This window comes from Acipenser ruthenus, chromosome 56 (assembly GCF_902713425.1).
Source record: "Acipenser ruthenus chromosome 56, fAciRut3.2 maternal haplotype, whole genome shotgun sequence".
Classification (NCBI taxonomy): Eukaryota; Metazoa; Chordata; class Actinopteri; order Acipenseriformes; family Acipenseridae; genus Acipenser; species Acipenser ruthenus.
This window is the reverse complement of record NC_081244.1, coordinates 5,847,302-5,874,124: the sequence shown is the minus strand read 5'-3', so window position 1 is coordinate 5,874,124 and position 26,823 is coordinate 5,847,302. Positions and strand designations below refer to the sequence as shown.

At 43.1% G+C, this 26,823-nt stretch overlaps 1 protein-coding gene across 4 annotated transcripts in view; it reads right to left on the bottom strand.

Annotated features, from left to right (window-relative positions):
• LOC117404327 (plexin A3) overlaps positions 1–19,133 on the bottom strand; it is a 91,530-nt gene extending 72,397 nt beyond the window's left edge. Inside the window, exons 1-3 of one of the 4 annotated variants that reach the window (XM_059017481.1) lie at positions 10,938–11,348; positions 5,691–5,798; positions 1,823–3,107 (exon numbers count right to left, since the gene is read on the bottom strand). In XM_059017481.1, coding sequence (XP_058873464.1) covers positions 1,823–3,010 — 1,188 coding nt within the window. In that variant the 5' untranslated portion in view covers positions 3,011–3,107; positions 5,691–5,798; positions 10,938–11,348. Of the gene's footprint in view, positions 1–1,822; positions 3,108–5,690; positions 5,799–10,642; positions 10,734–10,937; positions 11,349–19,046 lie in introns of those variants that run through there. The other 3 variants (XM_059017479.1, XM_059017480.1, XM_059017478.1) reach the window with 3 other exon arrangements.
• Positions 19,134–26,823: the final 7,690 nt, after the last annotated feature.

Here is a 26,823-nt window from a genome sequence, read left to right as displayed (position 1 = left end):
TCAGTCAGATCAGTTGATTCAATCTGGTTTCTTCAAAATGATACCTTTATGATCTATTTTGAAGTTATGGATGTCACCTATATGTTCAAAAACTATTATATAAAACTGCGATTTTAGGTACAGAGAGCGTGCATATTTTGGACAGTTGTATGTTAACAGCATAGAGAGGGTAAGCATTGTAAAACCCAGAGAAAAAGAAACAAGGACCAGGGGTCACAAATGGAGATTAGATAAAGGGGCATTCAGAACAGAAAATAGGAGGCACTTTTTTACACAGAGAATTGTGAGGGTCTGGAACCAACTCCCCAGTAATGTTGTTGAAGCTGACACCCTGGGATCCTTCAAGAAGCTGCTTGATGAGATTCTGGGATCAATAAGCTACTAACAACCAAACGAGCAAGATGGGCCGAATGGGGCCTCCTCTCGTTTGTAAACTTTCTTATGTTATGTTCTTATGTGGTAAAGAATAAAAAAGCCATGGCAAACGATGGCAAATGCTTTGTATATTACTATACAGAAAGCGCATTACGCATTAGGGTTGTAATAGGAACCAAGTGTGTATCTCATCACTGTACAAAAAGCTTATGCATGTTGGACAATCACTTCTTCCATCAGCTTATGATGTTTCTCAAATGATGAGTGTTTTTTTATGTTGTTTTCGTATTGCCTGAGTAACTTTACCCTATTCCAGTAAAAAGCACAAGACCCCAAGCAATAATACTTAGACACGGTGCCTGGTTGCCATGGAGCTATCTCTTAAAATGGCACTCGGAGATTGCCAACATCGTAAAAAAAAAAAAAAAAAAAATCTGTAAAATTGAGACAACCTTCTCTTTAAAGCAAACATCTGGAAAACACAAAAGGATTTTGAAACCCTTGCATGGGGATGAATATATATATATATATATATATATATATATATATATATATATATATATATATATATATATATATATATATATATATATATATATGCCTCAACAACATGACTAGGTAACCCATTCCATCCCCTCCCCACCATCTGTGTGAAGAAGAGTCTCCTTCAACAACATGACTAGGTAACCCATTCCATCCCCTCCCCACCATCTGTGTGAAGAAGAGTCTCCTTCAACAACATGACTAGGTAACCCATTCCATCCCCTCCCCACCATCTGTGTGAAGAAGTGTCTCCTTCAACAACATGACTAGGTAACCCATTCCATCCCCTCCCCACTTTCTGTGTGAAGAAGTGTCTCCTTCAACAACATGACTAGGTAACCCATTCCATCCCCTCACCACTCTCTGTGTGAAGAAGAGTCTCCTTCAACAACATGACTAGGTAACCCATTCCATCCCCTCACCACTCTCTGTGTGAAGAAGAGTCTCCTTCCCTCTGTCCTGAGTCTGTCTTCATAAGCTTGGTCCTGTGTATCGTGTTCTAGGCTTAGAGGATTGTCTTGGGTCAACTCCTTTTAAGATTTTAAAGACTTCAATCAAGTCCCCCCTGATCCTTCTTTCATCTAGGAATTTGCCAGATTCCTCAAACTCCTGGCTCCTGATCATTTCAATATTAATAATAATAATAATAATAATAATAATAATAATAATAATAATAGACTTCACTGAGGGGAGCTCTGAACCCCAGGACTGGGTGCAGCAGCAGCAGCAGCAGGGCTAGTGTGAGTTTCTAACCCTGCTCAAACTGCTCCTGATCATTTCAATATTAATAATAGACTTCATTGAGGGGAGTTCTGAACCCCAGGACTGGGTGCAGAGCTATTTTCTAACCCTTACGTCCTTCTGTTAACGTGGTGACCAGAACGTTTCTTTGGAGTGAACTCACCGTATTGATGCAAGGCAGCTCCTTGTTGAGAAGCCAGGGCAGGGAGAGCTTTCCTTCCCCTCGGTAGCAGGACTGGATCCGGTCTCTCATGGCCTCGTTGACGTCGCGCAGCGTGAAGAGGCAGAGGACAGACTCTCTGGGAGGGTTGGACCGGTTCTTCTGGCCCTGGGAGAAGACGGCAAACAGGACGTCCTCGTCCTCGGACAGGCCCAGAGCTTGGGCTAGCTTCCTGCCCGGACGCTGCTTATAGGCGGCTTGAACCAGCCGGTACTCCACCCCGTCCTTGGTGCAGCCCAGCGGGAACTCCACGTACGAGTAGAACTCTGAATCGTTCGCGCACATCCGGACGATTTTGGAGGTAAAGAACTTCTCTCCCCCGGCGTCTAGTTGGGTCAGCTGGGTGTCCAGCTGGAGGGTCAGGAAATAGACGTAAGCGCGGCTGGCGAAACCGTAGACGTAGTAGATGTCGAAAGCCGGGTAGAGGGAGAGGGTGTCCGAAGGGATCTTGATCTGCGAGGAGACGAACTCGTCCTGGTAGACCAAGCCGAACATCTCCACGCTCTCCTCATCCGCGACCAGCTTCCGGCTCGACAGCGTCGGGAAGTATTCCGATTTCCCGTCGATGGACACCCCGACGAACAAGTTGCCGCCTCCCTTTTTGGTCCCCGTTTCGCTTCCCGCCACCATGACCCCGACCATCCCGTCGGCCTCTCTCGCCCCAGAGAGGTAGTGCTCCTTGCGGTGGTGAGGTTCCCCCAGCTTAAAAAGGTCATCCAGTCTCAGGAACTGGCACACGCCTTGCCAGAGGCTCCCGCAAGCCACCAGTCGCTCGCCGGCGTAGTCCACCAGGAGCAGCTTGTTCACGTTGTCGGAAGGGGCCAGTCTGTGGGCGCAGGCCCGCACATTGGGGGGAGGGTAACACTTGGCATTGTCCGCTACCGGGCCAGTCACGTGACGCAGCTGTTCGGTCAGGTTGGCGGAGAGCTTGTAGATGCGATTCAGGGCACCCACAAACACGTCCCCGGTCTGCTGGTGCACTGCCAGGTGGCTAAGGCTGGTATCTGAGACCTGGAAGAAGGTGCCCGAGTGGGGGAGAGGAGAGCCCACAGTTGGGGGCGACGACGGGGCTCCCCATGACGTCCTCAAGTGCAGCAGGGCCAGAGCGAGGGTGAGCCAACGGGGTTTCATTCTGCGCGGAGGGGTGCGGGGAGGGAGGAAGGTGTGGAAATGAACAGCTTTATTCCCGTCTGCTTTTAGTTTCGTCCGGGGGTTCAACCAAACATTTCTACGAGAAAGAGAAAAAAAGAGAAATAGTTTAGGTGTTGGGTGTAGTGTTATGAACGTTGACAAAGACGTTTGTCTGCTTGACTGGATCCCTTGGTTTATTTCATCGCAACCAGACGCAGGCAGATCGTTTTTTCTGGATTAAACCTGGTTCTCAAAAACATCGGAGTTCAAATCAAAAACAGCAACAGAAATTTGAAATGATTTCAGACCTTTTAAAGTCGTGACACAGCACGTATATCGTTGGCAGTATTGTTTGAATGAATGAACACGCAGCTCCGTCCTGAATTTCAGCACCACAGCACTGGATTGGAATGGAAGCAAAGACACATTCAGTCCTGGTAAGCATGTTATTCCACATAACAAAAACGTACCCCACTCTCGATATACCCAGGCTTGTGGTATACATGGATTTCTTTTGTTAGCTCTCAAGTGAGTCAGTGAAGAGGAGTTATTTCCACACACAGGCCCAGCCCTTTGTTAATTCAACCCGTATCCAATCCATTTAAAGCTCAGTATTAATGATCCAATTTGGCCAGTCAGTCTCGCAGTGCTGCAGGTATTGATCTCAAGATATCCAACACTGCCAAGTTTTGTCACTCCAGCTCCCTGGCTCAACGGACTGCTAATAAACCTTTATAGATGTCACCAACACTAATCCCCAGCACATTCCTTAATTACACAAGCGGGGGTAGGGGCGAAACAGTGTCAGAATTCAAATGGTGGAGTTTCTCAGACTATTAGGAACAGGGGTGCAACAGTACACTCATGTCAGGATACGATAAGTATCGCGATACGCCGGTCGCAATGCAATATGTATCACGAAACATGCGATGGTTCTGATAGGATCAGATGATCATTTAAGGACTGTTTTGTTAAATACAAATTAAAATCAGGTATCAACTGTATAAAACACACTTATTGTTAATTCTTGAATCAGCTGGGGAACTACAGTGAGCTATGTTGTGGTCTTGTATTACGACAAGGAAGGGTGGTTTAGGTATATTACTGGTGATTGGGTGCTTGAGCAAAATCGGGTCCCTTGCAAACCACTGGTTGCACGTAGCACAGCATGATTAAGTCACAATTGATGTTACATAGGATTTCAACCAGCTATAGGGCAGGACCAAATGGATTTAACATCAAACTCCTGGCTCCTGATCATTTGAAACAATATTGAACAAAGATACAGGGGCTAGTGTGAGTTGAAAGCCATGCTTGCTTTTGTTTATTTTATTTTATTTTTTTTTTAATAATCCTGAAAAGCAGATCAAGCTAAAAACCAGTAAATTCCAGTAAACATTACCTCATATGTTTTGGCATCATTGTTTTTTGCTGTTCGGATGTCAAATGAAAATCATTGTATTACAAGAATGTGGCCACAGTGTCCCAATCGTATTACATCACAGAATCCTTTTCAGCCTAAGTAACCCACTGGAGACGGCATTATGATACAGTCCACAACAGAATTGCTAATCATCTCAACGATTCTGGGATCAGGTCGCTCTGTGAAAATGAAAGCGGCATTGAGGTTTCATGCATTTATTTTTCGTAATGAAAAATTAATAGGCAAGGGGGTAGCCAGGGTATTAAAATCCGACTGGCTTTATCACTTTATTGCCTATTTGCAGAGGCGAGATGAGAACGGAGGAAGAATTATTATTTAAAAGGTATTTATACAACAGATAAATCCGATGAGACGCAACATCAAGTGAAAACTGAACTGGGTATTAGATAGGGATAGGGGAGTGCAACACAGTGTGGTATCTACTGATATTGGTCAGTGGTCAGCTCTAGCTTTCAGACAGACGCAATTCAACTCAAGATGATGTACTGACCAGGTCTGACCCGGCTGCTGCTGCTGCTGAGTTTATCTTTCAGACATCTTGAGGAGATCACAGCACAAGAAGATGAAAAACGAACCCTGCCGATCACAATAGAAGAAGCAGAAGAAGCAGCAGAAGAAGCAGCAGCAGAAGGAGAAGCAGAAGAAACAGCAGAAGCAGCAGAAGAAGCAGCAGAAGCAGCAGAAGCAGAAGCAGAAGAAACAGAAGCAGCAGCAGCAGAAGAAGCAGAAGCAGCAGCAGCAGAAGCAGATTTGCTGTCACCCTACCCATCACCCCCTAATCCTATATTTTTTCATGCACTCAATGATATACAGAAAATATTTTTCCTCCTATTCATTCAAACAAACAACCTGCGTGTACAGTTTTCCCAGTATAGTTTTACATACATCACTTTACACTACAGCAAACAAAAGCTATATATAAAAGTGACTGTAGCTACTAAAACATTTTGAAGTTATCTGCTTCTACATGTGGGTTTAAAAAAAAAAAAGTTTCCACGACCTACTCTCAGAAAATCATTTAGCATCTTTATTTTACCTATGTCTTCTGGGTCAAGTTACTGGCTAAAAGCATGTCAAATCAATACTGTTGTTTGGTTAAAGTCAAGAAAGAAGCCATTGAACTGAAACATGGCTTGCAAACGGAGATTTCTGTAACGCAGCGCAGTACCAGATTTCACAATTTAAAATAAGAATGACTTGCAAAGCTGCAACCGACTTAAAGAACTGAAGAATTACTTTGTAAGCTACAATCTTCAAGGACGGCCCGGGCCACTCGCATCAACAGAAGACATTTCCATGACGAGTCGAGTCTCCGCTGTAGAACGACCACACTTGAAAACGGATCTGGAAAATTAAATCCAATTAGAAAAAAAAAAAGTGCACTTCATAAAAATCACAACAGATGCTGGCTCTCCCAGAAACTCCTCTCGAACGGGAGTCAAGAGCGCTCGATTATAAAAACAACGGCGCACCGCATGAGAGGGAGGTTCTTTCCCTGGCAGCATTCGGAAACGCACACGCAGCGGATCAGGGAAGTGTGGGGGCTGGGTGGAGCGGACAGGTGGCGAGCTAGCCTCTCCCCTCAGCAGGCCTGGGTATATGGTCACTCCCCAGTGAAATGAGCTTATTAAGATAGTGTAATCCACAATACAAAGACAATAGTCTGTCTGACTGAGAGAGAGGCCCAGGACTGAAGGGCAGGCAGGCAGACAGACAGGGGATGTCTCGATCTCTCTCTCTCGATCGATCTATCTGAAACATATTATTATTATTTATTAGCAGACGCCCTTATCCAGGGCGACTTACAATTGTTACAAGATATCACATTATTTTTCCATACAATTACCCATTTATACAGTTGGGTTTTTTTACTGGAGCAATCTAGGTAAAGTACCTTGCTCAAGGGTACAGCAGCAGTGTCCCCCCACCTGGGATTGAACCCACAACCCTCCAGTCAAGAGTCCAGAGCCCTAACCACTACTCCACACTGCTGCTAACACTGGTACAGCTATGGATTTGCATCACCCTATAGAATTAACTATTATGAAACCTGCTGAATAATGTTACGTTAACATATTGAATTACACACCGCTTTGGAGTCCCCCCCCCCCATCTACTCTACCAGAGACAAAACTTGCATTGTAGGCAAAAGTAAAGAGAGAGAAAGACACTTTGTGGAAATGCTTGTAGAAATTAGATTAATGCATGATCTGTTATAGGTGTTACTGGAAGTTCGGTAGACAAATAAAATGGGAATTTGTCAAATAATAATTCTTGTTTAAGAAAATCTATGTATTTTAGTGGTGTTCCGGCACCTTCAGATTTCGGGTTACACTGCTGGTTAGTTTCACTTCAAAGTATGTTTCTGGGGTTTTCCAACAGCGCACAATGAGAGGTTAATCTGACCCTCTCACTGAGCCAATACAGCTGGACTAACCCTAGACGTCTAGCCAAATACAATCCACTCTTATTTGAATTCCAGAATCTCTATAAAAATGATCAAAATACAAGATTCTAGAATGGAATGTTCCACCCCCCCCCAAGAAATATGGGCTAAGATCAAACCATAAATGTCACTGGTATACAAGAATTATGCAAGGTTAACACAAGGATAAGGATGGATTTCATGCATACCTAGCACTAAATCCTTGCTGTCGTGTTTTTTTCTAAGCTAATTCCTTGTGTGAATCCTTAACACCAAATCAAGCCTGTTAGATTTTGTGTGTAAGGCACGCATGACATCATCCATTATCCTTATATTAACCTTGATCCTAGCATACTTGGTATGGCGCAGCTAAATGCAGAACAACACACGGACGGCCAGCGGTTTCTCTCTCTTAACTGAAACTGACAAAACTTCACTGGAAAGAATACTTTGGGGAACTTCTGATCCCCGCCAGCGTGCACGATCAAAGGAGAAACACAAAAAATGACAGAACAACGATCCCAGCCAAAGAAAACAAAGATCTCGTTTTGGATAAAGCCAGGCTTCTGAGCTGAAACAGCTACTTCGGAGATTTAAAAAAAAAAATATATATATATATAGCCAAGCCACCCACCATATCAAAGAATAACTGGAAATCACAAGAAACAAAATGCAATAAAGCATAGGGAAGCATTGTAAAGCACAGAGAGGTCTGGTAAAGCATAGGGAAGCATTGTAAAACACAGAGAGGTGTGGTAAAGCATAGGGAAGCATTGTAAAGCACAGAGAGGTGTGGTAAAGCATAGGGAAGCATTGTAAAGCACAGAGAGGTCTGGTAAAGCATAGGGAAGCATTGTAAAGCACAGAGAGGTCTGGTAAAGCATAGGGAAGCATTGTAAAGCACAGAGAGGTCTGGTAAAGCATAGGGAAGCATTGTAAAGCACAGAGAGGTCTGGTAAAGCATAGGGAAGCATTGTAAAGCACAGAGAGGTCTGGTAAAGCATAGGGAAGCATTGTAAAGCACAGAGAGGTCTGGTAAAGCATAGGGAAGCATTGTAAAGCACAGAGAGGTCTGGTAAAGCATAGGGAAGCATTGTAAAGCACAGAGAGGTCTGGTAAAGCATAGGGAAGCATTGTAAAGCACAGAGAGGTCTGGTAAAGCATAGGGAAGCATTGTAAAGCACAGAGAGGTCTGGTAAAGCATAGGGAAGCATTGTAAAGCACAGAGAGGTCTGGTAAAGCATAGGGAAGCATTGTAAAGCACAGAGAGGTCTGCTAAAGCATAGGGAAGCATTGTAAAGCACAGAGAGGTCTGGTAAAGCATAGGGAAGCATTGTAAAGCACAGAGAGGTCTGGTAAAGCATAGGGAAGCATTGTAAAGCACAGAGAGGTCTGGTAAAGCATATTAAAAACATGATATAGCATGTTAACTGTTGTAAATGCATGGGAAAATTGCAAAGGTACAATGCAATGTACGGTGCTAAACCTTATACATACAAACATACATACAAGTAATATTTAATTGAACTGTTCGTGTAACAGTTTGTATATTCATGAAATTAAAGACTTCTGTGGTCTGGACTGGAATGCTAGTCTATTTACTAATTCAGCAGATCCGACTAAAAGGGAACACAAAATAAAATAATAATAAAATATATAAAAATTGCTTTGCTTCTGGTATGGAACCAGCACGGCTTAATCTATTCTGCAGAAAAGAAAGCCTGGCTCAGGAACCGCACCCAAAATCGGTTATGCAAATGTAATATCGCAACGTGCTTTGTCTTTTCAATAAACACACACACACAAAAACATGAATAACTTGCAGTTAGAGTTATTTATAGACGATACCATCCAAACAGGACCACGGTCGGTAAACAGACTCGATATTAAACTAGGAGGGGGCTATATAGGGACTGTACAAGGATCCTCTGTAGCGCAGCCAGTTTAGTCTCTCACCCTGGCGAATATGAATTAGCCACGGATAACTGTGTTAGATGCATTAGATTGCGTTATGTACACGTTGAATTTATGTTAGCTAGAGTTTGACAGAAAGACAAACAGACAGATGGACAGATATCATAAATTTAGACAGTTAAGAGCGTCCAATGTTGTTACACGTCTTAATTAGCCAATTTAAATAGATGCTCCCTTAATAGACGTACACTACTCACCGAGAACACACGCGGAGGAGGAACGTGATAAAATACTACCGTCCACCTGAAGGGTGGATTACAAATCTCTACCCTCCGGCAGTTACAGGAATGGACTAGGAATTGATGGTACAGTTATTATAAAGTATTAGGTGTCCGGCCGGCTTTCGATCTGCTGAATAGCCGTTATAAATATATATATATATATATATATTTAAACGACTATATTGTATTTGTTAGTGAAGTTTCTTAATTGAAATGCCATAGCGCTATCCGTCACCACTACCTGCTACAGTTTGCAATACAACCTCTGTGAATAGACCGATATAGATAGATATGTATGTATGTATGTGTGTGTGTCTATCTATCTATATATATATATCTATATATATATATATATATATATATATATATATATATATATATATAGATATATATATATATAGAGAGAGAGAGAGAGAGAGAGAGAGAGAGAGAGAGAGAGAGAGAGAGAGAGAGAGAGAGAGAGAGAGAGAGATATTATACACACACATATTTATATTTTTTTGCAGTACAATACATATATACCCTTATAAAAGCACCCCATAGTAAAAGCACAACAAAGCGTAATAAAGTGAAAGCATGGCACAGCATAGGGAAGCATTGTGAAGCACAGAGAGGTGTGGCACAGCATAGGGAAGCATTGTAAAGCACAGAGAGGTATGGTAAAGCATAGGGAAGCATTGTAAAGCACAGAGAGGTGTGGTAAAGCATAGGGAAGCATTGTAAAGCACAGAGAGGTATGGTAAAGCATAGGGAAGCATTGCAAAGCACAGAGAGGTGTGGTAAAGCACAGGGAAGCATTGTGAAGCACAGAGAGGTCTGGTAAAGCATAGGGAAGCATTGTAAAGCACAGAGAGGTCTGGTAAAGCATAGGGAAGCATTGTAAAGCACAGAGAGGTCTGGTAAAGCATAGGGAAGCATTGTAAAGCACAGAGAGGTCTGGTAAAGCATAGGGAAGCATTGTAAAGCACAGAGAGGTCTGGTAAAGCATAGGGAAGCATTGTAAAGCACAGAGAGGTCTGGTAAAGCATAGGGAAGCATTGTAAAGCACAGAGAGGTATGGTAAAGCATAGGGAAGCATTGTAAAGCACAGAGAGGTCTGGTAAAGCATAGGGAAGCATTGTAAAGCACAGAGAGGTCTGGTAAAGCATAGGGAAGCATTGTAAAGCACAGAGAGGTATGGTAAAGCATAGGGAAGCATTGTAAAGCACAGAGAGGTCTGGTAAAGCATAGGGAAGCATTGCAAAGCACAGAGGGGTCTGGTAAAGCAGATAAAAAAACAACAGACTTGACACTGCTAACGGTACAGGAAAAGCATTGTTGTATTATTAAATAAAGTACACACACACACACACACACACACATATCCCTATGCAAGTACAATGTATGAAAGAGAGGGAGAAGTGCCGGGTCATCCATTCATAATAATAATAAAAATATATACATCTAGCGCGGTGCATGGGGTCTGTACTGTATATATATATATATATATATATATATATATATATATATATATATATATATATACACACTACGATAAGGTCAAAAGGAAAAGCACAGCAAACACATACCGTACGGATAACATATCAATCGCAGGCTGTCTGCAGCTTAGAGGCTACGATTACGGGTTGGTTTGTTTGTTTTCTCCATAGAAATATATTTAAAAAAAAACAAACAAAAAAAGACTTTAAAAAAAAAAAATAATAATTACGCGTCCTTTGTTGTTTTTTTGCAGCCGGTTTCGATAGCCAAACAGGCTGTACAACTAAAGGCACTGCAAACCGGACTGTGCTTTATCAACACCAGAGCCCCTGGCACAAGCTTCAGCAAGGAACGCGTTTTGTTTGAAATAAAACGAGGGTTTACCTGGTTTCCCAGTTGCACCAGTTACATCCCACGTCCTCGGAAGCTTTTTTCGCCTTTGAAGAACGACAGCAAGTAAATGGGAAGGAAAAGAAGAAGAAGGAAAAAAAAACGGGGAGCAAATCTGTTAATTCATTCTGCAAGTCCGTAAGAAACTGTCTTTCTCTCTAGGAGAACAGACTTGGTAGTATCTCGCCCTTTAAAATCGGAATGTAACAAATTCGAAAAAGGGGGGTGTTTTCGAAACCCATTCACGCTTTTATTTAATACAACGACACCCCTCGCTTCAAAATCCGAAACTCCTATTATCCCTTTCTTTTAAAACTATGTATCTATTTTAAAAAAGACAAGATGTTGTGTTTAAACCGCCCCGATTCTAGTATCATCAAGTCCCGTATACCCCCACCTTCCCGATCAGAGTGGTATGTTCCAGTAATTAATCAAAGCAATTTCCACGACCAACCTTTAAAGACGACGGCGATGACTGTGAAATTAAAATATTTAATTTTTATATTACCAAACTAAGGGTGGGAAAAAAAAAAGCGGTGTCACTTTAATGTCACTTTAATCTGCAATGACAGTCGAAAAAAATGTGTGTGTTTACGTGTGTGTTGTTGCCTTACTTCAAGAAATTATTAACGGTGCTTGGGCTAGCAATATACCTCGAGTACATTTTTTCAGTATATTTTAACACACTTCACAAGATATAAGCAGAGGCTCGGCTAAATTAAAGGCGTTACAGTTTAAGATATACTGCCGATACTGATATACTGAGCACATTTCTTATGGGCGATGAAGCAAGCCTGCCCTGGACTGGAGGGAACCCCCTTTCTCTTAGGGGGGGTGAGGGAGGGAGGGAGCAGTTCAGTCTCCGTGCCTCAAGCCTGCCCTGGACTGGAGGGAGCACCCTTAGGGGGGTGAGGGAGGGAAAGAGGGAGCAGTTCAGTCTCCGTGCCTCAAGCCTGCCCTGGACTGGAGGGAGCACCCTTAGGGGGGTGAGGGAGGGAAAGAGGGAGCAGTTCAGTCTCCGTGCCTCAAGCCTGCCCTGGACTGGAGGGAGCCCCCTTAGGGGGGTGAGGGAGGGAAAGAGGGAGCAGTTCAGTCTCCGTGCCTCAAGCCTGCCCTGGACTGGAGGGAGCACCCTTTCTCTTAGGGAGGGAGGGGGCAGTTCAGTCTCCACGCCTCAAGCCTGCCATGGACTGGAGGGAGCACCCTTTCTCTTAGGGGGGTGAGGGAGCAGTTTAGTCTCCATGCCTCAAGTCTGCTCTGGACTGGAGGGAGCCCCCTTTCTCTTAGGGGGGTGAGGGAGGGAAAGAGGGAGCAGTTCAGTCTCCGTGCCTCAAGCCTGCCCTGGACTGGAGGGAGCACCCTTTCTCTTAGGGGGGTGAGGGAGTGAGGGAGCAGTTCAGTCTCCATGCCTCAAGCCTGCCCTGGACTGGAGGGAGCCCCCTTTCTCTTAGGGGGGTGAGGGAGGGAGGGAGCAGTTCAGTCTCCATGCCTCAAGCTTGCCCTGGACTGGGGGGAGCACCCTTTCTCTTAGGGGGGTGAGGGAGGGAAGGAGGGAGCAGTTCAGTCTCTGTGCCTCAAGCCTGCCCTGGACTGGAGGGAGCCCCCTTTCTCTTAGGGGGGGTGAGGGACTGGAGGGAGCAGTTCAGTCTCCATGCCTCAAGTCTGCCCTGGACTGGAGGGAGCACCCTTTCTCTTAGGGGGGGTGAGGGAGCAGTTCAGTCTCCATGCCTCAAGCCTGCCCTGGACTGGAGGGAGCCCCCTTTCTCTTAGGGGGGGTGAGGGAGTGAAGGAGGGAGCAGGTTATTTCCATGCCAATTCAATCCCTGGCCTGTATTTTTTAGGCTATTTTTGAGAAGTAGAAATTAAATTTTGAAATGGTCCGTGTGCCTCCTAAACTACAATATTACAATTATTGTTACATAGATGAACTACAACAACAACAACAATAATAATAATAATAATAATAACAGCAAGCTCATTCAAAATCAACACCTGCTTCATAAATGCAAATGAATATGCAATTACTGAACTATGCACGCACGCTCAAGTTGAATAGACGCAACCAAATTGATCACGCACATTGAATTGCACTACCCCTGCAGGACGCACGTCGTCACTACAATACCCGGTTCAGTTTAGCGAATTCTCCAGCGCGAGCCGACTGGTGTCTGTGCGCTAATTGGACCAGCTGTTCGCACTGTGACGTCATTCCTTGCACAGAGACAGCTCAATGTGTGCACAGATTGCAAAATAATGTGTTGCAAAACCTCATAAAATTATTATATATATATATATATTACTCTGAACAGCCTCCCTCTGCTCTGTGCTGGTGGAGCAGAGAAATACAAAGGGAGGCTCTTATACTCTCTGAACAGCCTCCCTCTGCTTTGTGCTCTCTCTCTGTCTGTGTGTGTGCGCTTCTAAGACAATTTGATTGATTAGCGTGGCTCATGCTCTTGAAAGTGGGGGTGTTCTTGATCAATAAACTGATCAATCAAGGCATCGATCAACCGTCAGTGCATCAATCTGCTCGCTAGCAATTGCAAACCCGGTTAAACCATGCAGAGAAAAACGTTTCGTTTGTCGCGGTGACCCGGGAGGAAGCGTGGAGACGGCGGCGCGTCACAATGATCAAATACATTTTAAAAAGAAGTAACCATAGCCGTCTCAAAAATGAAACAGAGAACCTTTTTCTAGGGCGGGTCTGGGACAGAAAAACGTTCCTTTTAAAATAGTAGTGTTGCTGAAGCACGTATACTAAAGTAATCGATAAACGTAACTGATCAACTGAAAAAGATCACCGTTTTAATAATTTCTAGTGTTTCTAGTGGTTTTTCAATTCTCTCTCTCTTTTAGCAATACTGTACCTCAATACTGTAGTACTGACATGCTGAACAGCACTGCCACCCTTTGGCTTCAAACGGCACTGCAGCCATCGCTCAATCTGAAGGATTTCACCTAAATTCGATGGTTAGAGACACACACATTTTCTTCTTAATCTTAATATAAACACATTTTCTGTCATTAAAATGGGGGACGATCGACCTCTCTGTGCTTTACAATGCTTCCCTATGTTTTACCACACCTCTCTGTGCTTTACAATGCTTCCCTATGCTTTACCAGACCTCTCTGTGCTTTACAATGCTTCCCTATGCTTTACCACACCTCTCTGTGCTTTACAATGCTTCCCTATGCTTTACCAGACCTCTCTGTGCTTTACAATGCTTCCCTATGCTTTACCAGACCTCTCTGTGCTTTACAATGCTTCCCTATGCTTTACCAGACCTCTCTGTGCTTTACAATGCTTCCCTATGCTTTACCACACCTCTCTGTGCTTTACAATGCTTCCCTATGCTTTACCACACCTCTCTGTGCTTTACAATGTTTGCCTGTACTTTACCATGCTTTCACTGTGCTTTACTACACTTTGCTGTGCTTTTACTAGGGAAAACAGCATGCTAGAAAAGGGACGAGCCTTGAAGAGCCTCGTCTCCTTCCTGTACTTAGATCTCCGATTCTTCGAAAGAGGCTGTGTTATCAGACAGTGTAGATGTAAAATATCAAACACTCCTTTCACATTGCACAGTCCATCAGCCAGGAGGGATTTGAAGACATGCTTTGCTTCAATAAGAAGGATGAGTCAGCCTTGCTGTAGAGGGAAAAAAAAGGTCCAGTCCAATTATGAAAATCTAACAGCGAGCTCCCACGTGTAATCACAGTGTGAAGGGGGGAGAGTGACTTTATCCCTGCACAGAAGAGTCCTGGAGATCGAAAATCAAGCACTGGCCTATAGGTTGTTTGTAATCTATTATATATATAGGTCACATTTTATTCCATTATTAACCCTTTCATGCACGATTACTCACTGTGGATCAGCGTTTGAAAAGAAATCATCGGCAGCACAGAACAGAGGTTTCAAGGGGTGTAGAGAATGTGTTATGTATGTAACAAACTCAGGTGTCTTATTAAACCTGCAGTGAAACCAGGAATGGATCAAACTGCTGTGCAACGGGAGTCTTATTTCAATTACTTGCTTTGTCAGCTTTGAACTGAAGAGCAGCTCCTGAACTCAAAACAGAGACCAAAATAAAACCCAAACAGTTTGTTTGTTTTAAAAAGGAGGGGAAAAAAAAGGGAGGTGTGGGGTTTGGAAGATAATCTGATTTAAGTTTTTAACTAGCTAAGAAAGCCACCAAAAATGCCGACCACATTTTAAAGCTGCAATTTTCTTTGGAGAGGTTTAGGGTTCGTAAAATGAGACGGCCCCTTTTAAAAATGCCGTCGCATTTTTCTTTTCTTGCTTGCTTTAAATCAACAAGCAATCCCAGTTTGAAGTGAGAAACTAATTTACTGAAAGTGCTTTACAGCCGGAATAATTAACTTGCAGTGTTTGATTTCAAAAGTGAGCATTACTTTGAAAACTTAATTTTAACTTCACTCCCTCATTGTAAGTCATATAGAAAATGTAACACAGGCTAGATCAGCCAACATGTCTTTATATTAGTACTGTAAGAGCTACTTGGAGAAGCAGAGAAAAAGAAAGGGGGGGGGGGCTCTTATACTCTCTGAACAGCCTCCCTCTGCTCTGTGCTGGTGGAGCAGACTCATACTTTCTTATAGGAGGCTGTGTGGTCCAGTGGTTAAAGAAAAGGGCTTGTAACCAGGAGGTCCCCAGTTCAAATCCCACCTCAGCCACTGACTCCGGGGGGGCGGGGGGTACGGCCTCCTTTCAAAGGGCTGTCTGAATCGAGATAAATTAAAAGCAATGCAGGTATTATTCACATGCGGAGTCTTTCCTTATTCGCGGGTGTCAAACCTTATTAGGTAAGCTCTCTGTCACCCCACGGTAATGAAGTTTGATGAAATCCACTCGCGTGAGTCAAGTCAATCCACTTATTATAATCGCTGGACGGTAATTGCCTCGTTTGGGGAAGACGACACCGGCTATCTGCGTTCAGAGATTCTGAGCGACATCAGAGACGGATAAATTCGGACGGGTCGGGGTCTAGCTTTTAACTTAATACATTTCTAATAAATGTAATGGAGGGGGGAAAGAAAGCCATGGTCAATTACAAGCTCTGACAGAGTGCGTCGGAGTTAAATCAATGTCGTTTGTAATTAGAAATTATCATTTGTTGAGACCACTTTTATATGAGACCATATCAAATATCAGATAACAAACAGTGACTCGCATGTTTTTATGATTATTATATTAATAATGATTATTATTTAGATACAACAGAAAGTATTTAAAGATATATCTATATTCTTAGTTTCAATACCAGTAGTAGTAGATAAAACAGGAAAAAATGATAATAATAATAATAATAATAATAATAATAATAATAATAAACATCATGTAATCAAATAAACTACAAAATAATATCACAAACGTCTACCAAAATTCAATAATATAGTACAGAATCTCAGGTTAGATTTCGAAATTCCACATTTATTTAAATATTTGCCAGTTTTTCGTACTGTGTATGGAACACTACAAAGCGGTGTGTAATTCAATAAGTTAACGTCACATTGTTCAGCTGGCTTCATGTGATTTCATGAAGAAAAATGTGTTCATTCTATAGTCTAAACGGGTACAATTATTTTGACTCAGCCGTAGGCCTTAACTCGCTATGCCCAAAACAAATCACATTTAAAACGCAAACTGCCTCCCTCCGTGTTGGTCAACGTCAAAAACAAAAGTCAGAGAACTTAAATAAATAAATAAATAAATAAATAAATAAATAAATAATCCCAACACACACAGTATCACTAACTTTTGGGTTGCGAACGATTCAGCCCTAGAATTGAAAAGCGAGGCTTTTTAATTTGGAGCGGGCGAAGGAACGATCACCTTATACGCCCAACCCTCCGACCACAACTCCGAGGTACTGGCTCTCCGGAGCTGGTCTGTTTTGCCAGAACAAGATGAGACGATAATATAATATTGAGGGAAGGGGAGACCTCAACAGGCGATCAAAAGGTCTCATAGTTTGAGGGTTTGTGGGAGACCGAACCACACGTTTTGCCCTTCAAATAAATACATCTGTACCACAAGAATTTTAACTTAACATATTTTAAACTTCGTTTCCATAAGTCAAACCAACTCGAGCACACGCCCTAATTGCTGCTTTTGCAATTTTGTACATTCAGTTGGAAGGGTATTTTTTTTTTTCTTTAAATAAATAAATAAATAACGAACTACCTCTAATTTTGTCCGGGAGCCCTTTTTCTCCCTTACATGAGGGCCTGTGGTTTTCTTGTGTTTTCGCCCGCCATTTCGCCTCTCTCCCGAATTAATTTCACAATTAACACATTTCTCAGTTTTAATTCAGAAACCAAAACACATTAAAAGCAGTTCTCAGAGTTATTTTAAAAGGAAAATAGTTAAACACGACAAAAACCAGACGCCGTCAATATATATATATTAGTCAGTGCTAACTAGCAGTTTGAAGCCTCGTCAGATTACATTCTGAAATGTAAACAGATTTGGAAGCGTTTTGATAGTGAAGGCTAAATCAAAGTAGATATTTTAAATGTTTAAAACTAGCTTCATAATGGTAGGTTTATGGCGCATCTCTCGACTTAAGGTGGCACTATCGCACGGGGAACTCGCTCTTAAATGTAATTATTTACTGTGTTTTTTTTTTTTTGTTTTTTTTTACTGTGATTTGAAATTTAAATTTATTTAAATAATAAATGTTATTTCTTAGCAGACGCCCTTATCCAGGGCGACTTACAAGATATCACATTATTTTTACATACAATTCCCCATTTATACAGTTGGGTTTTTACTGGAGCAATCTAGGTAAAGTACCTTGCTCAAGGGTACAGCAGCAGTGTCCCCCACCTGGGATTGAACCCATGACCCTCCGGTCAAGAGTCCAGAGCCCTAACCACTACTCCACACTGCTGCCCATTAATCTTATTTTCTGATTTTACTGTACTTTGTTCTGTAACGTGATATTGTAATTGTTAGTCGCCTGCATAAGGGCGTCTGCTAATTAATTAATCATTATCATTATCATCATCATCATCACCAGTCTTTTGAAATTCAGCATACTGACGGACGGGCAACGTGTGGCAGGTGCACAGTCACAACGCAAACAAAACAGATAAAAAAAACAGTGTTTTTTAAAAAAAACACAACACAAAGGCTTCATTCAACACAAAAAAACATAATATTGCTCTGTTAAAAATCTCCGTGGTAAAATGGCTAAACCCCGCATCTTAATTAGCAAAAGTCGACGTGGAAAAAACAAAATCCTTCTACAATATATGCAACGCAATCTGCCTTTTCATTCCAGCGGCAGATGCTGACAGTTTGGGGAGAAACAGCGAGACGAAGGATTAGTCTCGCATCTGGATTTTATAATGCCTGCAGCTGCTTGGAAAGTTAGAAACGACCCAGACCGCAAGCCCAGCTCCTGCTCGTCTCTCTCTCTCTCTCTCTCTCTGTGTGTGTCTAACTTTCCACACACCGCTGAAAGACGGCGATACTAGTCCGGTTTTGAATCCCGCTTGTGTTTTCATCAAGTCCCTGGAATGAACCGTTTCTTTCCCGTTTATAAGAGATGGATCTGGGCATTAACATTATTTAGCATGACAGATTGTGGGGGATAAATGGAAGCGTCTGTCTTTCAGTGTATCTGTATGCCGCGCTTATGTACGGCTGTTTTGGACAACTTGTTAAACTAACAATTTACAAACATATCAAGGATCATAATACTTAATAGGGCAGCTGGCCCTTTGAGCTAATTATATATAATTGTTATTTTTATATAGCGCCTTTCATAGCGGACCACCATCACAGAGCGCTTCATACGAGACTAGGGTGACCTATGCATCAGCTGCAGAGTCACTTACAGCGTCTCACCCGAAAGACGGAGGACAAGGAGGTGAAGTGACTTGCTCAGGGTCACACAGTGAGTCAGTGGCTGAGGTGGGATTTGAACCGGGGACCTCCTGGTTACAAGCCCTTTTCATATATATATATATATATATATATATATATATATATATATATATATATATATATATATATAAATGCCATTATTTTACTGGCTGTTCCGTGCTGGACTCGAGATAAGCGCATTCCATTACCTTTTCATTTGGCTCGTTCCAGGCGCGGGTCCTTCTATAGGAAAGATGCCGTATCCACCTCACTCACACAACACGGTGCTGTCTGTGAGACCAGCACAGAAAGACACACGACAGACCGGGACACGCGTGCTTCCACACCAGTGTTACCAAGACTCAAGAGAAGGAAACAACCCCAAAAAACAAGACTTCAGAAGGAGGGGAGTTGGGAGTGTTTATAAAAACTCCACATCTTTTTGTCTAATGACGTGCACACGTCAATCACAAAAAAAAAACACGCCCACAAACACATTTTTGGCTGTGAAGTCACGACACCCCTTACAAAAAAAAAAAACAGCGACTCGAGCTAAAAACAAGCCCAAATTATTAAACAACCCGCGACTCTGCTTAAAAATAAAGCTCATATTATTATAAGGGGGCTTTGGCAACTGTGAATCTGATCTTCCTTCAATTACCTCCCAGCTGGAGACGCTGCCACTGGTTGCTGGCTTTTGAAAAAAGCTTTTCATTCAACTGGGCAGGGGGTGGAGACCGGCGCCGGCTATGCTTTTTAAAGATACGGCGTTTCTTTTACAAAATACATATAAAAAACAACATCAGTGGTGTAATTGTGAAACAAAAATGGGGGTAAACTAACTGTTTTGATGCTCCAGGCTGGACAGTGCCATGGTAGGTGTGTCATTTGTGGAGGCTGCGCAGAGAGACAGATTTTATTACAAGATGTTAAACAAAATATCTAAATTATGTTCATATAGTTGTTTTTTTTAAAAATGTAAATCTTGTTTTTTCCCCTGTAGATTGCAGCTGTTTCCTCTACAGTAGAGCCCTCCCTCTCTCTGTATATTAATTCCATTGGCAATGCATATATTTTCACTCCTGGCATATCAGATTTGCTTCTGTAGAATTCATGCCTTTTCTCAGCTGTGTTAATTAAACACATACCGGCAATTAGTCACCTAGCAACTACCTCTGGCACACCGCGTGCTGGCTGCATCTGGATAATCTCCTGACGTGCCTCGAAAACTCTTCACCTTTTTCTTAAAGAGAACTTCTGGTCTGAGTGTATTAATGTGCTCCTGGGTTGTTTGCTTCAGCACTGAGTTATTATCAGTTCGGTGTCTGCCTTTACCTGGGTTTCAGCTTGTCTAACTGCACCAAACAGCCTGCCACTGTCTTTTCAAATCATTTGACAATGTTAACTTTCAAATCTGCTCAACCAACATACATGCATATTTTCTCTCTCTCTCTCTCTCTCTCTCTCTCTCTCTCTCTCTCGGCACAATAAAAAAAATAATTGTGTTGCCAAAGCACATACATAAACAACTAAAATATATAGAGATCTTTTAATACTAAACAGTACTCCCTCCTTCCTCTATATTGAATAACTCACTCTCTCCCTCTTAAAAAGTACAGCCTCACTCCCTGTATATTAAACAGAATCCTTCCCTCCCCACCCCCTCTCGCTCCTCTTTCTATATATAGTTTCCATGTTTAAATCTGTCACTTTGAAATTAGACTTTATTTATTTCAATTAGCAGCTGATCAAACTCTAAGCCATTTCAATTAGGACTCTGTGTCTGTCTGTCTGTCTGTGTCTGTCTGTCAGCCCCCCCATTAGGATTGCAGGCTGTCAGAACTCAGTGGTTACAGGAAGAAGAAAAAAAAGCTATGAAGCGCTGGGCTGCAGTGTGGAAGGCAGTGGGGTTGAGGAGCTCAGTGGTTAGATAAAGAAAGTGCTGGGCTGCAGTGTGGAAGGCAGCGGGTTTGAGGAGCTCAGTGGTTAGATAAAGAAAGCGCTGGGCTGCAGTGTGGAAGGCAGCGGGTTTGAGGAGCTCAGTGGTTAGATAAAGAAAGCGCTGGGCTGCAGTGTGGAAGGCAGCGGGTTTGAGGAGCTCAGTGGTTAGATAAAGAAAGCGCTGGGCTGCAGTGTGGAAGGCAGCGGGTTTGAGGAGCTCAGTGGTTAGATAAAGAAAGCGCTGGGCTGCAGTGTGGTTTGAGGAGCTCAGTGGTTAGATAAAGAAAGCGCTGGGCTGCAGTGTGGAAGGCATCGGGTTTGAGGAGCTCAGTGGTTAGATAAAGAAAGCACTGGGCTGCAGTGTGGAAGGCAGCGGGTTTGAGGAGCTCAGTGGTTAGATAAAGAAAGCGCTGGGCTGCAGTGTGGAAGGCAGCGGGTTTGAGGAGCTCAGTGGTTAGATAAAGAAAGCGCTGGGCTGCAGTGTGGAAGGCAGCGGGTTTGAGGAGCTCAGTGGTTTGAGAAAGCGCTGGGCTGCAGTTTGGAAGACAGCGGGTTTGAGGAGCTCAGTGGTTTGAGACAATGCCTCCCTTGTCACTGTGAAGACGGCTCCAGCTGTTCCACTGTGACAATGCTGCTGTAATTGGATTACCCTGACAGTACAGGAAGCTGCCCTGTTGAATTGGCAGCCTGGCTGCTGGTAAACAGCACTTGGCTCAGCTCACCCACTCTTGTGCAGAGAACCTGCTGCTCACAGAAGTATTTCCCTAATCCACATGTCTCCTGGAAAAACTCACTCCCACACCCCTGCTGCTTTCACTCCATAGAAAGGGAGGGGGGATTTGGATAAGTTCCCTTTTTCATTTCTTTTTTTCTACCCGTTTGGAAATGCCTCTGGTCAACTCAATGATGTTTGCAGGTATCGAGTGGTTCCTAGTGGTATTACTCAAATATCGTGTTCTTTCTATTGTCTGTTAGTCCAGAGATGGAAATAAGCCTCCCGTTGCACTGCAGTTTGATCCATTCCTGGTTTTGCTGTGAGTTTAATCACACACCTGAGCTTGTTATCCTCTACACTGTAGCAAATCAGGCTGGTAGTAAAACCTGGAATGGGTGAAACTGCTGTGCAACAGGAGTCTTATTTACAGCCCTGCGATAATAAAGCAGCATTTAAAATAAAATTCAGAACCTTATTAAAACATCCATGCTTCCGTTTGCATACCCAAGGCAAAAAATAATTACCAAAGTATGTGCTATATGTGGCAAGCGTTCCCAATTTTCCTTCCAGCCCCTTGCGGATTGTGAGATACAAATTTCCCTTTCGTAATCCATATATATATATATATATATATATATATAAAAATAAATAATTTTGCCACAGGCTGTGGGCAGTGCTACAGAAGGACTATTAGTGATTCTGTTGTTTTCTGACTGCACAGATGTTCCAGGCTGCGGCCTGACCCGACGCTCGTCTCCCTGCTGTCCTGCCAGACTGTGGGGCAGAACGCAGGGACGGTCGCATTGATCCCAGTCTACTTTCCCTTCCTACTCCAGATGCTACGAGATGCCCGACAGCAGCACAGTTTAATGCTAAATACTATGAGGCAAGAAGTGTGGCTTAGTAGTCAGAGCTGAGGGACTGGGAGGGAAGCAGTGTGGCCTTGTCTAGTGCATAGAGCTGAGGGACTGGGGCAGGGGGAAGCAGTGTGGCCTAATAGTTAGAGCTGAGGGACTGGGAAGGAGGGAAGCAGTGTGGCCTAATAGTTAGAGCTGAGGGACTGGGAGAGAGGGAAGCAGTGTGGCTCATATGTTCGAGCTGAGGGACTGGGAGGGACGGAAGCAGTGTAGCTCATATGTTAGAGCTGAGGGACTGGGAGAGAGGGAAGCAGTGTGACTCATGTTAGAGCTGAGGGACTGGGAGGGATGGAAGCACTGTGGCTCATATGTTAGAGCTGAGAGACTGGGAGGGATGGAAGGTGTGTGGCTCATATGTTAGAGCTGAGGGACTGGGAGGGATGGAAGCAGCGTGGCTCATATGTTAGAGCTGAAGGACTGGGAGAGAGGGAAGAAGTGTGGCTCTAGTACTCGGAGCTCAGTGATTAGGAGATAATACACTGCAGACTGGAGATGAGAAACTGGGAGACAGGGTAGAATGGAGGCGACATCTGAACAAAATTACGCTTGGTTTTCTGTTTTCTGCACGGCGCAGTATTTTCCAAGCTCTGAAAATAACTCCAAAGTCTTGCGTGGCAGAGGCTCGGTGACACAGAGGGACCACAGGCATGCATGTACTGGAAAGGGAAGACATACAGTCTGTATAATCTGCTGGCAACAGCAGCAGCAAGGCTCTGGAAACCATTTTAGCTCGAGGGTCAGTCAGCTCCTCTCCTACTAGGTTTCTCTCCAGTTAACAGGTCAGTAACGTACGTCCACCATTGCCAAAACCAGAACCGCCAGTGTGATGAAAAAGCTAATGCCCGTGACGTTGATCAACGTTATGTACAGAACAGTTTAGAATAAGAAATGCCAAAAAATAGTTTCATGACAATTGGTTTAAGACCTGCATGTCATTAGATAAGCAAAATTAGGTGTGCCGTGGTTCCTGTGGTCTGAAGATGTAAATGCTAGACCAGGATCATACGCAAATAGGAACCGTTTTTTTTTATTTTTTATTTTCATTTTGTATTGCTGTTTTTGCGATTGTTTTAAGTCCTGTTTGAATGATATATATATATATTTTTTTTGCCGTTTATGTTATTTTTTGAAGCCTGCTCCTGCCTTGTAAATGAGACGCGTGTCTCAAAGTCTTCTATCCTGGTTAAATAGAGATTTGGAAAAATTAAAGTGTGACAGACAGACACCCCTTTACGTCCTCAGAATCCAACACTCCCAAGTAACGTCTGCTGAACAATGTAAATCCCAAGCTTCATCGCAAACGGATACACGGTTTTCCAGTTACATATGCGAAAGTGTTCTGTGTTACAGGCTTACCTCATCAGTCAAAACGCTTGCTCTCCAATCCCATTCCTCTGAAGATGATCTTCGACTTCTTTCTTTTTGCCTTCTATCTGTGCCGCAGATACCCCCACATCCTGACCCCCCCCCCACACTGTAGATTCACTCTCCCTGTGCAGCAGGTATGAGGACCCCCACATCCTGACCCCCCCCCCACACTGTAGATTCACTCTGCCTGTGCAGCAGGTATGAGGACCCCCACATCCTGACCCCCCCCACACTGTAGATTCACTCTCCCTGTGCAGCAGGTATTAGGGACCCCACATCCTGACACCCCCACACTGTAGATTCACTCTCCCTGTGCAGCAGGTATTAGGGACCCCACATCCTGACACCCCCACACTGTAGATTCACTCACCCTGTGCAGCAGGTATGAGGCCCCCCACATCCTGACCCCCCCCCCACACTGTAGATTCACTCTCCCTGTGCAGCAGGTATTAAGAATAATTAAAACAGGTGAACATTATCTATGAAAACCCCTAATTTCCTAGTTTTCCAGGTAAATATCAAAGGTGATACTCGGAGACAGTCAGAAAAGCAGCTCATCTGCTTCCACTATTTGTGAATTCGATTAAGTTAGTTAAGTATGCTAAAACAGACAACTCCACATTGCACTTTTTTTTTCTTTACAAAGATGTATCTACTAAATGTAAAGTTACGGATTTTCATGGTGAAAAATCAGTACTTTCACACAGGGCAGCAGTGTGGAGTAGTGGTTTGGGCTCTGGACTCTTGACCGGAGGGTCGTGGGTTCAATCCTAGGTGGGGCACGCTGTACCCTTGAGCAAGGTACTTTACCTAGATTGCTCCAGTAAAAACCCAACTGTATAAATGGGGAATTGTATGTAAAAATAATGTGATCTCTTGTAACAATTGTAAGTCGCCCTGGATAAGGGCGTCTGCTAAGAAATAAATAATAATAATAATGTTAGTTAGGTCAAATTTTGGGTTACAAAAAAAACAAAAAACAAAAAAAACAAATCAAAACAAAATAATTAGTAAACACAGGCCTATAGGTTTTGTAGTAAAATGCGTTAAACTCAGGATAAAAGTCCATGTATAGGTTCCTAGGGTTTAGCTCTGCATTGTAGCTCTGGGCAGGGTTTAAAAGTCAAGGCAGCAGGTCATTAGCATCCAGTTTCACATCGACATCTGCTGAAAAGGAGACTTACAGGGTTCAATATAGTCTAACAGGCATGCTAGTTTACAGATGGAGGCTCCCATCACAAAAACACAGCTCCAGTGACAAGCAAGGTTTTAATAGGCCAAGGGTCAGGGAGACGGGGGTTTTGCATATACAAGCAACGGACAAAAATGAAACACTTATGACCGAAGTTGTAGAAAAATAGCAAATTGTAACACAGCTCAGTGAAAGCATGGTAAAGCATTGTAAAGCACAGAGAGGTCCGGTAAAGCATAGGGAAGCATTGTAAAGCACAGAGGGGTCTGGTAAAGCATAGGGAAGCACTGTAAAGCACAGAGGGGTCTGGTAAAGCATAGGGAAGCATTGTAAAGCACAGAGAGGTGTGGTAAAGCATAGGGAAGCATTGTAAAGCACAGAGAGGTCTGGTAAAGCATAGGGAAGCATTGTAAAGTACAGAGAGGTCTGGTAAAGCATAGGAAAGCATTGTAAAGCACAGAGGTCTGGTAAAGCATAGGGAAGCATTGTAAAGCACACAGAAGGATGGTATATTAAAAAAACAGGGTAAATTAGCCATAGTAAACGCACAGCACAGTGAAAGCACGGTAAAGAATAGGCAAGCATTGTAAAGCCCAAAGAGCATATTAAGAAGCATTGCAAGCCATGATAAACTATAGACCATGGTAAATGCATAGTATAACCATGGGAAAACTGCATAAAATACTGTGGGGAACAAGTACCTAATACCTAAAGGAAGTCATGTTGTAGAAATACCCAGGTGCAGATGGGACTTGACAATTTAATTTCTGCAAAGTTCGAGTCCAATCGAATCAAATTGAATCCACAAACCATTAGGCAATAGCAGTAAGAGGTTTGAGGTTTCATTTGAATAATTCCCAGACAGAACAGAAAATGTATCTCATGTTAATTGGGGCCAGGCTAATTAAGACAGACAGCAGGACTAATGCAGCAACGTCACTAATATTAGATCAGTTTGGGAGGCAAAGCTTTTTACATCAGTGCTGGGACGGCTGAAAACTCACAACTAGATCACTGCACTCGCCTGCAGAAAGCTGCAATTTGTCTTTTCGTGTTTCATGAACATACGAAAATGTATTAACTAGGGAGGCAGCTATTCAGCCCATCAGTGCTCATCTGCTTCCTAGTAGCCGACTGATCTCAGAACTTTGCCAAGTCAGGTCTTAAAGGACCCCAGTGATTCAGCTTCAACAACATGACTAGGTAACCCATTCCATCCCCTCACCACTCTCTGTGTGAAGAAGAGTCTCCTTCAGCAACATGACTAGGTAACCCATTCCATCCCCTCACCACTCTCTGTGTGAAGAAGTGTCTCCTTCAACAACATGACTAGGTAACCCATTCCATCCCCTCACCACTCTCTGTGTGAAGAAGTGTCTCCTTCAACAACATGACTAGGTAACCCATTCCATCCCCTCACCACTCTCTGTGTGAAGAAGAGTCTCCTTCAACAACATGACTAGGTAACCCATTCCATCCCCTCACCACTCTCTGTGTGTGAAGAGTCTCCTTCAGCAACATGACTAGGTAACCCATTCCATCCCCTCACCACTCTCTGTGTGAAGAAGTGTCTCCTTCCCTCTGTCCCGTGTCCACTTTATTTCCAACTGCGTGTCCTCTGGTTCTGAATTCTGTGTAGTGCTTAAAGGGTTAACTGTCAACTCCTTTTAAGATTCAAAGACTTCAGTTCAAGTTCCCCCTAATTCTTCTTTGTTCTAAGCTTGTTGAAAAGCTTACACAATGAAAATAACTAAAAACTGACAGTATTATAATTCTTTCACACAAATATATTTGTTGTCCCATCACTGATTCTTGTTTTGCTGGTTTGGAACCACCATCCTGATTTTGACACT